At 43.2% G+C, this 14,904-nt stretch overlaps 1 protein-coding gene across 1 annotated transcript in view; it reads right to left on the reverse strand.

The window, feature by feature from the left end:
• Positions 1-1,641: 1,641 nt before the first annotated feature.
• The window catches only part of XRCC5 (X-ray repair cross complementing 5), a 108,768-nt gene continuing 95,505 nt past the window's right edge, over positions 1,642-14,904 (reverse strand). Inside the window, exons 18-20 of the mRNA XM_060193945.1 lie at positions 13,041-13,108; positions 2,639-2,713; positions 1,642-1,881 (exon numbers count right to left, since the gene is read on the reverse strand). Coding sequence (XP_060049928.1) covers positions 1,867-1,881; positions 2,639-2,713; positions 13,041-13,108 — 158 coding nt within the window. The 3' untranslated portion in view covers positions 1,642-1,866. The remainder of the gene's footprint in view (positions 1,882-2,638; positions 2,714-13,040; positions 13,109-14,904) is intronic.

Below are 14,904 nucleotides of genomic sequence, written 5' to 3' on the forward strand. Positions count from 1 at the left end.
AAAAAAAAAAAAAAAAGAAGTAGAAACGCAAAGCAGAAATTGACTTGAGTTTGGAGTATGGCACCAAAGTAAGAAAGCAGAAGTATACTAGAGTTTGCAGTGAGTACCTCCCTAATACTTCCTCTCCACTTTTCCAAGCTTTGGGTCCATGATTGCTCAACAATTTGTTTGGCTTTGTATGTTAACTCTCTTTTCAGTCACCAGGTTCCAGGTGTCATCAGGATGCCGGCCAGACTTCCCTGGATTGAAGACCCCACCAATGTGTCCTGGAGCTCAGCTTCCCCAGAGACCCACCCTACTAGGGAAAGAGAGAGGCAGACTGGGAGTATGGACCGACCAGTCAACGCCCATGTTCAGCGGGGAAGCAATTACAGAAGCCAGACCTTCTACCTTCTGCAACCCACAATGACCCTGGGTCCATGCTCCCAGAGGGATAGAGAATGGGAAAGCTATCATGGGAGGGGGTGGGTTATGGAGATTGGGCGGTGGGAGTTGTGTGGGGTTGTACCCCTCCTACCCTATGGTTTTGTTAATTAATCCTTTCTTAAATAAAAAAAAAAAAATTTAAAAAAGTAAAAAAAAAAAAAAAAAATGGAAGGTGTAACCCCCCTCCCATCTTGCTTAAGAGAAACCATCTACATACAAAAGTAAGAGGAGCTAGAAGGCTCAAATGAAGAGACATGGGCCAACCCTGGCCATGGTTTTCTAAATCAAGGATTTTCCATTTTTCAATGTTTTTAAATTTATTAATATATTTTTAATTGAGTTTAATATTTTATTTATTTTCCCTTTTGTTGCCCTTGTTGTTTTATTGTTGTAGTTATTATTATTGTTGTTATTGATATCGTCATTGTTACATAGGACAGAGAGAAACGGGAAGACAGAGGGAGAGAGAGAGATACCTGCAGACCCACTTCAACACCTGTGAAGCGACTCCCCTGCAGGTGGGGAGCTAGGGGCTCAAACTGGGATCCTGATGGCGGTCCTTGCACTTCACGCCACGTGCGCTTAACCCACTGCACTACTGCCAGACTCCCTTTTCAGTCGTTTTATTGAGGAAATGTTAACTTACAAAATGCTGATGTCACAGGGTTACAGTTCTGTTTCTCCTAGATTGGTGTTAGAATACAACACACCACCCTGCCCACCACCACCGCCAGCTAACTATCATCTTCCCTACTAGAGGGCTCTGGATTTCCAGCCCTCTCTCAACTCATTCTTGCCTCCCCCTTTTTGAATCTATGCATCAGTGGAAATAAATTCTTGACTCCTGGCATTCCTTCACTTGGTCTCTGAAGTCCCATCTATGAGTGAGACCCTCCAGTATCTGTTCTTCTCCACTCAACTTATTTCATTTAACATGATTATCCTCCAGTTCCATCCATCCAAATCCAGCTTTCTACTGGTGAGAAACCGATGCCATCATTGGGTGAGCACATTGGAAGGGCAGACTATCCATTCTGGGAGGACTGGAAAACTCTTTGGTGACTTATCCACAGCCCCGAATGAATTAACTTCAGGAGGGCCGCAATCCTGCCTAACATTGCAATAGGTTAGGATAAAAGCCATTTTCCAGAAGCCTCAAAGCACGTGATTATTGCATCAAGGTCAATAAAACCACAAAAAGAAACACTGCACCCATTATGAAATAGCACACCATTTTAATAAATTTGCATAGAATATATACTATCCCATATACATGTATTAATTCCAGAATTGTTGTTGTTATTATTACTTTGCATAACCTACAGGGACCATCTACAGAGCTCCCAGATCTCCTGGAATGGCTTTCTTCAGGCTGATCCGTATGGAAGTCCCAGCACAACAGTGACGGCAGGTCTCACAGATGCCTCACACATCCGTGAGTTAGATCATGTCCAGCTGCGAATGAGAGTAACAACGTAGTTAGAAGGGAAGCAGGTCAACTCTAGACCAGGACTTTGATGAGAAAGAGCTTAACAGCAATGTCTCTCTTCATCTGTGGCAATGCCCGGGCTTGTGCACTCACCACTAACATTTTTCAAGACTTAAAATACCAGGTATTTGCCTCACTGTGGTGCAAAGAAAGAAGTTCTCCAAATAGGCTGAAAGTTTTCATGGGACGGCTGTCATGTGAGGCTTATAGACAGGACGTGTCCGAACCGGAGAGACAAACGCCAAGGCCAACACTCCTATAGCCTCCTGATTCAGGCACTCTACTAGGTGTCCTGAGGCCCGGAAATCCCCACCAGCCTATTCTACTTATACTATGCTAATAGGGAACACTTCAGAATCAAGATTTCTGAAGGTTGTTTCTATTTGCCAACCCACACAAACTGTAGGTTGTATTGCTTAATTCGATTGAGAACAATTTCAGTAAATTAAGACATTTTGCCGCCAAAAAGGAAAAAGGATCCCCAGTCCTTCTTCAGCTGAGTGAGACAATGTAACTGATACCACAGAACACAGGGATTTCCATTATGAAATCACCTTTCTGATTACATGTACAATGGTAATAAAAGCCTACGTAGGGAGCAGCGGCTGGTGGTTTAGAAACTAAAACCCGAGTAAGAAGCTAGGGATAGGCAGCCTTTGTGGTTATAGTTGAGTCTCACATATGCTTAATCAGCACGTCACCTGGTATGTGTCAAGCACTTACTAAATCATCCACGTCACCACCTTCTTCAAGTATGGCTCTTGTGTCCTCATTTGTATTTTCTTTGGGGGCCAGGAACTGTGAACAGAAAGTCAGGCATGACACCAAAAACGGCACCTTTCTCTCAATGGAGGAACAACCTGCCAGTGTTGCCACAGGCAGATCAAGGGCAGCAAACTCTTTGCTACAAATGTTCCAAGAGAAACAGCATCTTTTTTATTTTTTTAATATTTATTTATTCCCTTTTGTTGCCCCTGTTTTATTGTTGTAGTTATTATTGTTGCTATCGTTGTTGGATAGGACAGAGAGAAATGGAGAGAGAAGGGGAAGACAGAGAGGGGGAGAGAAAGATAGATACCTGCAGACCTGCTTCACCGCCTGTGAAGTGACTCCCCTGCAGATGGGGAGCCGGGGGCTCGAACTGGGATCTTTACACTGGTCCTTGGGCTTTGCGCCACATGCGCTTTACCCACTGCGCTACCGCCCAACTCCCAAGAAACAGCATCTTAACAGATGCTGCTTCATTTGGGTCCAGCTGAGAGGCACAAATCTTGAGGCTGAATAATTCCACTGGCTAGTCACCACAGGTTCTTGTGAAGGAGGTGGACATGGCTCCCCATGGCAGTGGCCATGCCAAGGGGCCCATGGCAGGTACCAGGACATCTTATATTCTCATTTCTACTTCCACGGGGGCTAAGAACCACATTCTCCCAATCAGTATATCTTGGTGTCTTTTGAAAGGAACGTGAAAATCTGAGAGTCAGGTGTCTGAACTCAAAGATTAGAATAATCTATTTCTCAACTCCACTGAGGTAAAATAGGTAAAAGGAAGAATTTTTTTTCTTTTTTAAAAATGTCTTATCTATTTATTTCAAAGAGACAGAGAAAAATCAAGAGGGAAGGAGGAGATAGAGAGGGAGAGAGACAGAGACACCTATAGCCCTGCTTCACCACTCACAAAAATTTCCCCTGCAGGTGGTGAGTGGGGCCTCGAACCTAGGTCCTTGGGTACTGTGAATGCTTAACCAGGTGCACCACCACTGCCCTCTTCCTTCCTTCCTTCCTTCCTTCCTTCCTTCCTTCCTTCCTTCCTTCCTTTTCTTTTTCTTTCCTTAATAAATATTTATTTATTTATTCCTTTTTGTTGCTCTTGTTTTATTGTTGTAGTTATTCTTGTTGTTGTTATTGATGTTGTTGGATAGGACAGAGAGAAATGGAGAGAGGAGGGGAAGACAGAGAGGAGAGAAATATAGACACCTGCAGTGTGCTTGTGAAGTGACACCCCTGCAGGTGGGGAGCCAGGGGCTCGAACCAAGATCCTTATTCTAATCTTTGCGCTTTGCGCCACGTGCGCTTAACTTACTGTGCTACCGCCTGACTCCCGTTCCTGCTATTTTTATGGTAAGTGGACATAATCAAAGCCTCTGAAACCCAAGGCTTCTAAGTGGACTGAAACAATTTCTTAACCAAATCACAAAGCAACACCAGCTTTTAAAGATCAGGCTATTGTGACAAGTCTCTGGGAAACGTGGGGTATGTGTCCTTCCATTCCTCATGTATAAAGACGTGGAAACAGGTAAGAACACAGGCGTGTGTGGAGGCTGGGCCAGCAGGCCTGGGTGATGCCCTGGCAGCACTGTGATGGGGTGGTAACAGCTGAGTGCTGACCCAGTCACCTCCCCTGAACTTTTTCTTTCACCTCCCCTTCACTAACTTGACTTTTGTCTCAGAGATTAATGCATTTCCCTTCTTCTGAGGATCTTCTATTAGCTCTTTATTGACTCCAAGGTGATTTGTGCTCAGCACTGAGACTCAGTGGGAGAAGAAACAGAAAATGCCCCGGCTCCCCACCTGCAGGGGAGTCGCTTCACAGGCAGTGAAGCAGGTCTGCAGGTGTCTGTCTTTCTCTCCTCCTCCTCTCTGTCTTCCTTCCTCTCTCCATTTCTCTCTGTCCTATCCAACAACAACGACATCAATTACCACAACATTGTTAAACAACAAGGGCAACAAAAGGGAAAATAAATAAAATAAAAAAATTGAAAAAAAGTTTAAAAAGAAAGAAACAGAAATGCTAGGGATGAGGGTGGGATTTGGAATGGAATTCCCATGTAGCCTCTGTGTTATCATTCTGGTTGACTGTTAAGAAAGGTATCTGATGGTCAAATGCAAATAAGTAAATGAGGACTTCAGAGGTTGGGTGGTGGTCACCCAGCAAGTCGTATGGGAACATGCGCAAACACCTGCTTCACGGCGCCTGCCCCCACCTGTAGGAGGAAGCTTTGGAGCAGTGTTGCAGGTGTCTTTTGTTCTCTCTTCCACTTTGTATTTCTCTCAATCTCTCACCCTTTATCAAAAAGAAAGAAAAAGGGGGGGAGATGGCCATGAGAAATGGCAATATATAGACATTGAGTCCCAAAATCAATTAAAGAAATCACCTATATTTGCATATGGTTGCTGTCCAAAGAGTAGGTTCTGCTTTATCTTTGTTTAAGATTCTCTTGATTATCATTACTAAAATGATTTTTATTTGGTTCCTCTCCCCTTCTACTTATTACTATCAGCCCTGATAGGATTTTTCACCCCATGAGGAATATATGGCTAACAGAAAAGACGCATCCAGTCAGGATAAAGAGGTGTGTCTTGCCAGTAACTTCTGCAGGCCTGCCAATGGCAGACAACCCCCCATGGGCTCAGTTGTTCCACAGCCCACCACCTCTTTTATGATCCCTGAGTCACCGGACTCATGGCAGACACTTAGTAACGAATCTAGAAAAGTGCCCTAAAGCTTTGGGGCTGGGGGGTTACACATAGCCCTCTTGAAATCTAGTTTCCATTCTCCCATTTGCACAGCCCTTTCTCACACTGCAATTACAATATAAATTAAAATAGGACTGTCTGCACAGTATGACCACGGTGTATATAATCAAACACAAATGGCACATCTCAGACTAGGCCAAGTTCCTCAGAAGAGAGGAACTTCAGCAAACCAACTTTCATTTCCATCAAGTGCTAAACATCTGCAACGGATTTTCCTGACAGATCTGCTTCGCATTTCTGTGTAAGCAAATTAGGGCTAAAAGCAGGGCTGCCATCCATTATCCTTCCCAAAGCCCTGGGCAAAGCCAGTCTCTTGCAAATATCATTCTTCATCATCGGAGTTTTTAACTGCAAGTAATTTCCAGGCTGTGCAGTGACAGGGAAGCTGGAGATACAGCAGAGAATTCAATGACTGGCCTGCTTTCAAAAACCAGCAACAATGGGCAGGCATGAATGTTCTCCTTTTCTTTGTTCTTTTCCTCTGAAATCCACTGAGAAAGCAGGAAGGACATACTTCTCTTTCCGCAAACCAGCACTTTATATTTACTTGGGCTGGCCGAGAGAGAGTCTCCTCACTGAGGGGATGTTTTTAAGTAGACGAGCCGCTACTTCTTAAGTACACTGAAATGCAATCCTTGCCACGAGCACAGAAACACAACGACTAATGGCTGTTAACGTTAGTACATTGCACCTCCAGAACTATCCGTGCACAAGACTAAAACCAAACATTCAGTTTGTGCTCAGGTCTCTGGTAATCCCCAAATAAAAAGCACATGGCTTCCAAGGGGGGGGGGGGTTCTGATACCACTAGGTGAGTCCGAATATTTGCCCATAATTTGGATGTTAACGAAGTGTCAGGAAGGAGAAAAGTCTGCATGTACTTTAACCAGAATGGCATGATGAAGTGAGGCTTCATCAATGCCCAATGCAGCTATGCTATGAAGGTAACAGAAGGGAGCAGAGAAATCCTGCAACCCAGTGTGAGAGAATACAGCTGTCACCTTAGTTCTGTTATTTTCGCAGTAACCCCAGCTAAGTCAGTTTACCTCTTTTTTTTTTTTGCCTCCAGGGTTAGTGCTGGGGACCCAGTGCCGGCACTACAAACCCACTGCTCCTGGTGGTCGTGTTTCCACTTTATTGGATAGGACAGAGAGAACAGAGAGGAGAGGGAGATACAGTGGGGGAAGAGAGAGAGAGAGATAGACTCTTGCAGGCCTGCTTCGCCACTTGCAAAGCTTCCCTCCTGCAGGTGGGGAGCAGGGACTCGAACACAGGTCCTTGCACTTCGTACTATGTGTGTTTAACCATTGTCTCACCACCCGGCCCAGGCAATTTACCTCTCTATGACTACCTTTAATTAAAAATAAAATGATAGTGGTCTGGGAGGTGGCGCAGTGGATAAAGCATCTGACTCTCAAGCAAGAGGTCCTGAGTTCAATCCCCAGCAGCATACGTGCCAGAGTGATGTCTGGTTCTTTCTCTGTCTCCTCCTATCTATCTCATTGATAAATAAAATCTTTAAATAAATAAATAAAATGGCAATAATACTACTTAACCATATACCCCGTGGGGCTGTATTGAATCTTGGGAAAATGCTTTGTGGGACCGGGGAGACAGCTCACTGGGCTGTGTGCAGCCCAGATTTGAACCCTGGTTCCACATGGGAGGTGCTATAGCACTGGAGTAAGGTCCAAATGGCTATGGTATCTGCAACATTCTTCTTTTATTTTTCTCCGTCTGAGTGAAAAAGTGGCTCCACATGCAGTGAAACTACACGAAAGGTCACAGCACCACCTCTCTCTCCCTCTCTCCCTCTCCCTCTCCCTCTCTCCCTCTCCCTCTCCCTCTCTCTCTCTCTCTCTCTCTCACACACACACACACACACACACACATACACAGCTGGGGAGATAGCTCAACTAGTAAAGCTCAGGACTTGCATGCCTGAGACTCCTGATTCGATCCCCAGCATTGCATGTGCCAGAGTGGTGCTCTGGCCTCTTGGAGCTCTAAACCTCTTAGCTACAGAAGACAGTGAGTTTGGACTAAAGACCGACATTCCTTTTTTTTTTTTTTTTTTTGCCTCCAGGGTTATTGCTGGGCTCGGTGCCTGCACTACAAATCCACTGCTCCTGGTGGCCATTTTCCCCCATTTTATTGCCCTTGTTGTAGTTGTTATTGTTGTCATAGCTGTTGTTGTTGTTGGATAGGACAGAAAGAAATGGAGAGAAGAGAGGAAGACAGAGGGGGAGAGAAAGATAGACACCTGCAGCCCTGCTTCACCGCTTGTGAAACGACTCCCCTGCAGGTGGGGAGCCGGGGGCTTGAACCGGGATCCTTAAGGCGGCCCTTGCCTTTGCACAGCGTGCGCTTAACCTGCTGCGCTACCGCCCGACTCCCAAGACTGACATTCTTCAGGTTCTTTTCCTTAAGCTCCTGAAGGTTCTTCCAAGCCCCCTGAGCCCAGGACATTCCAGTCTGCAGCTCCTCATGTCCCTCAACTGACACACAGTGTCTTTATCTGCTTTAGCGATCAGGCTTCCTTGTAAACTCTCAGTTTTAAAAATAAAAACTCAGCCTGAAGATCATTAGGATTCTTTCCAAATGAGGGGGGAAAAATCCATGGAACATAAGCCAATATTCTTTGCCTTAGTTAAGAAACTAGCTTGTTTACATTCATCTAATCCAAGACTTCTCCAGAGGAGTCATTATCAACATTTGGGACCAAATAACACTTCTCTGCTGGGCTGTGTGGCGCTGGAAGGAGTTCACAACAGCTGTGGCTCCTGCCCACGAACAGCCACACCCCCTGTGGCAACCACCCTCCAGGCATTGTCAAATGTCTCTGGGTGAGCAAGACCACTCTGGATTGAGAATGACTAGTCTACCCCTAATAAAGATCAACAAGAAGAAACTAGGGGGGCAGGAGGTGGCAAATTCCAGTTGAGCACATGTTACTATGTGCAAAGTTATGGGTTTAACCCTCCAGTTCCCTCCCCATCTGTAGAAGGGAGCTTGGTAAGTGGTGAAGCAGGCTGGCAGGTGTCTCTCTGTCTCCCCCTTCCCTCTCAATTTCTCTCTGTCCTATGAAATAAAATCAAATTAAAAAAAAGAAAGAAAGAAAAAAGGGGAAAATGGCCTTATGCCTTAGTTATATATTTTTTAAGAAGGACAAATATACATTTCTAAACATGCTGGAGGGAAATGGCTTTTATCAAGAGGCACAAATGTAAAGTTATGGTTTGACTTTCACTTAAAATGAAATGTCATCCCTGGATAAAATGATTTCCTTTCAAATCAACAACCTTTGGAAGCAGTTAATCTGAAAGCTTGCCAACTTTAAACAAGTCATGGTAAATATCTTGAAAATGTTTAAATGAACCATGAGGACAGCTCTTTAATCTGATTTTAGCCAAGTCCCCTTAATTGATTATTTGGAAAGTGACCAACTTTAACACTTGCTTTGAAAGCAAGGTAAATGAATGCTTCAGCGCATGGTCAAGTGATTCTAATTCCCTAACTTGGCTAACGGAAAGAGCCAAAGTGTGTCTCTCCTATTAAGAGCATAAGTAATCAGCTTCTAGAGCCAGAACCCCACTCAGTAATTCTCCTGTTATCAACTGGATGGGCAATCTCCCCTCTCTACTACTCTCTCTAAACCGACAGGGGCCATTTCAACATTTTTAATGCACAGGATTATGGCTTCATTCTGTGAAGCAAATAGAAGGGTTTGTGTGATAGTAAGTCAGACACAACAGCGAGTCAGAGCAAGTTCTACTTGCTTACTATTGTGTTCTCTCTGTTTAAAGAGGGTGAAGTTTTCAGCGCTGCCTGAAACTATAGTCACCTGACATCAGTTCTGCTGATAATAAAATCACTGACTGCTACAACCACACACTTAGTCGTTCACTGAAATGCCTGACCTGAATCGTAATAATCAGGAACTGGTGGACAGCCTATGCCACGCAGGACAACCCTCAGACAATTTGTAAGCACAGGAGACCTTCTCAGATTTCTTTCCTTTCAATAGTTTGAATTCACCTAGGTATGACAATTTTGGTTAAGATGTACTTTTTTTTTTGTAGTTAGTAGGCCTGTTTTAGTTATATTGCAAAGAGCCCATGACTATACTAGTTTTTTTTTTTCTGTGCCTGACATCTACTGTCTACAAAATGAAGACCCCAAATCTTCATCTGCACTATTCCAGCTTTAAGGTTCATGATTAGTCAACAATTTGTTTGGCTTTATAAGTTAACTCTTCTTTCAGCCACTAGGTTCCAGATGCTACCAGGATGCCAACCTGACCTCCCTGGGCACCAATGTGTCCTGGAGCCCCACTTCCCCAGAGCTCCGCCCCACTAGGGAAAGACAGAAACAGGTTGGGAGTATGGATTGACCTGCCAATACCCATGTTCAGCGGGGAAGCAATTACAGAAGCCAGACCTCCCACCTTCTACACCCCACAATGACCCTGAGTCCACACTCCCAGAGGGATAAACAGGAAAGCTATCAGGGGAGGGGATGGGATATGGAGTTCTGGTGGTGGGAATTGTGTGGAGTTGTACCCCTCGTATTCTATGGTTTTTGTGTTTCTTTTTTATAAATAAAAATTAAAAAAAAAAAGAAATCTAAATATACATTTGAGAGAAAAAAAGATGTAATTTTTTGGAAGGAAAACTTTTCTTCTTTTTTTTTTTTTTTTTTTAAGGTTAGCATTCCCCTTTCTACAAAAAGAGACTCAATTCTCACCTGGATGACAGGTATTTTTAATATAGTGGTGACTAAAATTTACTTACTTGTCTTAAATTTTTAGCAAAAATGGAATGAGAAGCCTTGACCCTATTGTAGTGGTTAATTTCGTGTATCAATATTTCTCGGTTACGGTGCTCAGTTGTATTAAACACCTGTCTAGTTGTTTCTGTAAAGGTATTTTATACATGCAATTTCACACGTACAATCAGGTGACTCCAGGTGAAAGAGATCTATCCTCTGTGTGATGGCTGGCTTCCCCCAGTAACTTGAAGGGCGGTTTCTTTCTCAAGACTGTGCTGACACCCATACTGGGAGGTGACCTGTGCTTCTGTGACAGCAGCAGAAGCACATCAACGTTTCTCCAATAAAGTGCTCGGAATAAAAATGATTTTAAAGACTGTTACAGAGAAATCCTGTCTGATTCTTTAGTACTCTACAGTATAAATCTCACACTTTGCTACCTCTTCCAACTGTATCCTCTGAGAACACATTTTTCTCTCTGTCCCTCTCTCTCTCCTGCCTCTCTGGAGAGTTCTGAAGAACAACACACCTCCACTTGGGGGGAGGGACCACCCTGTCACTGTATAAAGTAACAGATAAAAATAGTCATTGGAGTTAAATGACATGCTCTGAAATTTGTGGTATTCAGTACTGACCTCCCTCTGAGACGATAATCAGCATCTTAGAGCATACTTCTAGAGTTCCCTGATTTTACTACCTGTAATGACGAGGGTCCATCTCTGTTCTTTAACAAAACGCTTTTGCCAGGCAAAGTGCTTAATAAAAATTCATTGTTATTCTGAAAAGCTACTCTAAATAGTATGATATTTTCTATCAAATGCATTTACTGTGTTGGAAATCAGGACTTTTTTAAAAAAAATAAAGCTATTTAAAAAAAAATACTTCATTCTTACTAGATGGAGACAAAGAGAAACTGGGAGATAGACAGGGAAAAAGAGACACACCTGTAGTACTACTTCACCACTCCGGAACCTTTCCCCCTGCAAGTGGGGACCAGGGACTTGAACCAGGTGCTTGAGAATGGTGATGCATGTGTTGCTCAACCATTGATGGATTGCTGCCTGGCCCCATATTCAGAACACTATTAATGTGATCTGAATTTAATCAGAAGACGAACAGTTTTTGCTCCTTTCACTCCCTTCACACATTCCTTTCCATAAGCCCCAGGCCAAACTCTCCTTTGTTGTGATTTTATTTGAGCCTCTACTGCCTCCCTGCTATAAGCGATCATTTTCAGTTTCTAAATTGCAAGGCTGCTGTCTAATTGTCCTGTCCAGCACAGTGCTTAGCACAGAGAAAAGACTCAGCACACCACGGACATTGTTTTGTTTTGTTTTGTGTTGTGTTGTTTTGGTTTTTGTTCCATTCTAAATTTTTTTTCTAATTTTTTTTTGCTCCTTTGTAAATTTCTAAACCCAGCAAACCACAGACATTTTTTTTTTGCTCTTTTCTAAATTGTTTTCTAATTTTTTTTTTTTTTGCTCCTTTCTAAATTGCAAGGTTGCTGTCTAATCGTCCTGTCCAGCACAGTGCATAGCACAGAGAAGAGACTCAGCACACCACAGACAGCTGTGGGGTTTCTGTTACCGGAACCGGATCAGTGACTGCAACTAGAACTGCATGTTATGACCATAAGCTTTCAAGCCATTTGATTTTTCTTTTCTTTTCTTTTCTTCCTCTTTCTTTCTTCCTTTCTTTCTCTCTTTACTAGAGCACTGATCAACTGACTTATGGTGGTGCAGGGTACTGAACCTAAGACCTCAGAGCCTCAGCCATGAGTCTCTTTGCATAACTATTGTGCTGTCTCCGCTGCCCTAATTTAATTTAAATGCCCAGTATGTGGCTGGAGTTGAGAGTCAGTGGGCTAGATGATGCCATGGCTCTTATCAGGGTCTAGACAAGCCTGGCATGCTTAGAGACCAGGCGCTGCAAAACAACCACAGCAGGATTACTGGCGAATTTGACATAACCTATGGAAGGAGAGCTGAGTGACAGAACAATTTCTTCTGTGAGGATGCCAGTTAAAGCAATCTGCTTGCTGGCTGGAGAAAGAATAATTTAGTTATCCTTAAGATTGAACTTTTTTACATTTTAAAAAATTTTCTTTATTCATTGGATAGAGACAGCCAGAATTTGAGAGAAGAGGGGGTGATAAAAAGGGAGACAGAGCATTGCTTCACTGCTTGTGAAGCTTTCCCCCTGCAGGTGGGGACCAGGGGCTCAAATGTGGGTCCTTGCTCACTGTGACATGTGCGCTCAACCAGGTGCACCACCACCAGCCTCAAGATTAACTTAAAAAAAGTTTTTTTTATATTTATTTATTTATTTATTTATTCCCTTTTGTTGCCCTTGTTGTTTTTTATTGTTGTGGTTATTATTGTTGTTGTTATTGATGTTGTCATTATTGGATAGGACAGAGAGAAATGGAGAGAGGAGGAAAAGACAGAGAGGGGGAGAAAGATAGACACCTGAAGACCTGCTTCACCACCTGTGAAGTGACTCCCCTGCAGGTGGGAAGCTGGGGGCTTGAACCGGGATCCCTATGCTGGTCCTTGCGCTTTGCGCCACATGCGCTGCACTACCACCCGACTCCCAAGATTTAACTTTTTCAAGGAGGAATGAACATCAAGAAAATATCAGAGAGATAGCATAATGGTTATGCAAATGAGTTTCACGCCTGAGGTTTTAGGTATTGATCCCCAGCAGCACCACCACCCAGAGTTGACTAGTGCTCTGGTCTTGGTCTCTCTACATAAATAAATAAAATATTAAGGGAAAAAAGCCCCACCTATTGCACTAGTTAATATAAAGAGAATACCTTTTTGGCTTCTTCAGCTGTGACTGTGCTTCCAGAGGCTTCATCTTTGGAGATCAGAGTAATTTGATCTAGAAAGTTAATTCACAGAGAAAAAAAAAAATTCAAGTAAAAAGAATATTCTTGTCTCGACCTCGACTTCTTCCCCACCACATGTCTTGACATCTTTGCACTGGACATGTTTAAAGCTGTAAAGAGGCTCTTCTGTGGCTGCAGAGGTCGCTCACCTCAGATGGACAGAGTGAATTTCTTTCATACATAAGAGTCCCGGATTTGACCTCTGGAACTGCATAAGAGGGAGTGGCACTCTCTTCTCTCATAAATGAATATTGAATAATAATAATAATAATATCAGGATTTTTTTCTTTAGAGAAAACTATAAAGGCACTTAGCTCAGACATTCCTTTGATCTTACATTATCCTTTCTATTTTTTGTTTGTAGGAAATAAAGGTACATCTCAAATGCTCCCCACTGCATGAGTTTTCCTTGATTAACTCCAAACAGAAATCTCAGGCCCTTTTATGTGTCCCTCTGGAATGCCTCTCACCATGTCTTATATAACTACTTGTACTTACTTTCTCTCCCCCCAGCAGACTATACTCTTCTCTAGGGCTTGAAACTACTTCTATTCAACCTTGGTGCAGCACACAGCAGTAATCCAGGTACAGGTTTTGCTCACTATTCAAAAGTACAACATCCCTGTTTGATAGATAAGCTGTGGTGGGCTATTTGGGGAGCCTGGGGATATTATTTCCACTCACTTGTCGAGAAAGACTTTTGAGCATTTTCACACCCAAGAATAACCTAGCCAAATAAGAGCCATATCAAATAGAGACATTGTAGTTATGGATAGTGGGGAAAAACCTATAACTAAGTGATACCTGAATGACTGTATATTTGAGTCCAAACCTGCTAGCTGTCTAGTATGGGAATCTGCAGACACTCTGACATCTGGTAGTGTCACTGGCTATTGATGGATTGGCAAGAAGACTAAGGTCAAAAGAAAACATGCTTTTATTTACTTATTCATTTTTTTGCCTCCAGACTTATTGCCGGGGCTCGGTGCCTACACTATGAATCCACTGCTCCTGGAGGTCATTTTTTCAATTTTTTTAAAAAATATTTATTTATTTTCCCTTTTTGTTGCCCTTTTTTTTATTGTTGTAGTTATTATTGTTGTTGTTATTGATGCCATCATTGTTGGATAGGACAGAGAGAAATGGAGAGAAGAGGGGAAGACAGAGAGGGGGAGAGAAAGACAGACACCTGCAGACCTGCTTCACCGCCTGTGAAGCAACTCCCCTGCAGGCGGGGAGCTGGGGACTCGAACCGGGATCCTTATTCCGGTCCTTGCGCTTTGCGCCACGTTCAATTTTTTTTTTTTTTATAGGACAGAGAGAAACTGAGAGGGGAGGGGAAGACAGAGAGGGAGAGTGAAAGACAGACATCTGCAGACCTGCTTCACTGCTTGCAAAGTGACCCCCCTGTAGGTGGGGAGCCGCGGACTCGAACCGGGATCCTTGTGGGGTCCTTGTGCTTCGTACTATGTGTGCTTAACCCATTGCGCCACCACCCAGTCCCCAAAGACACGCTTTTACAGTGGCTGGATCTATCATTTAACACAGTACAACAATTTTGGTTCAGTGAGAGCAAATCAAAGATGGAAAGTCTATTCTTTAAGCTCTCTCTTCTTCCTAACGTTTTCCTCTGCTTCAAACGGCTGGTGCATGATGTACTTTCAGAACAGCACATGCGTTTAACATCCATTTGTCCCTAGAAATGGCACAGACATTGTCTATTCTCTCAACAGTAAACAAACATTCAGAAAATATGTCTTGTGTGAATGTCCTGCAAGTTTCTTTCCAG

Source organism: Erinaceus europaeus, chromosome 7, assembly GCF_950295315.1.
Source record: "Erinaceus europaeus chromosome 7, mEriEur2.1, whole genome shotgun sequence".
NCBI lineage: Eukaryota > Metazoa > Chordata > Mammalia > Eulipotyphla > Erinaceidae > Erinaceus > Erinaceus europaeus.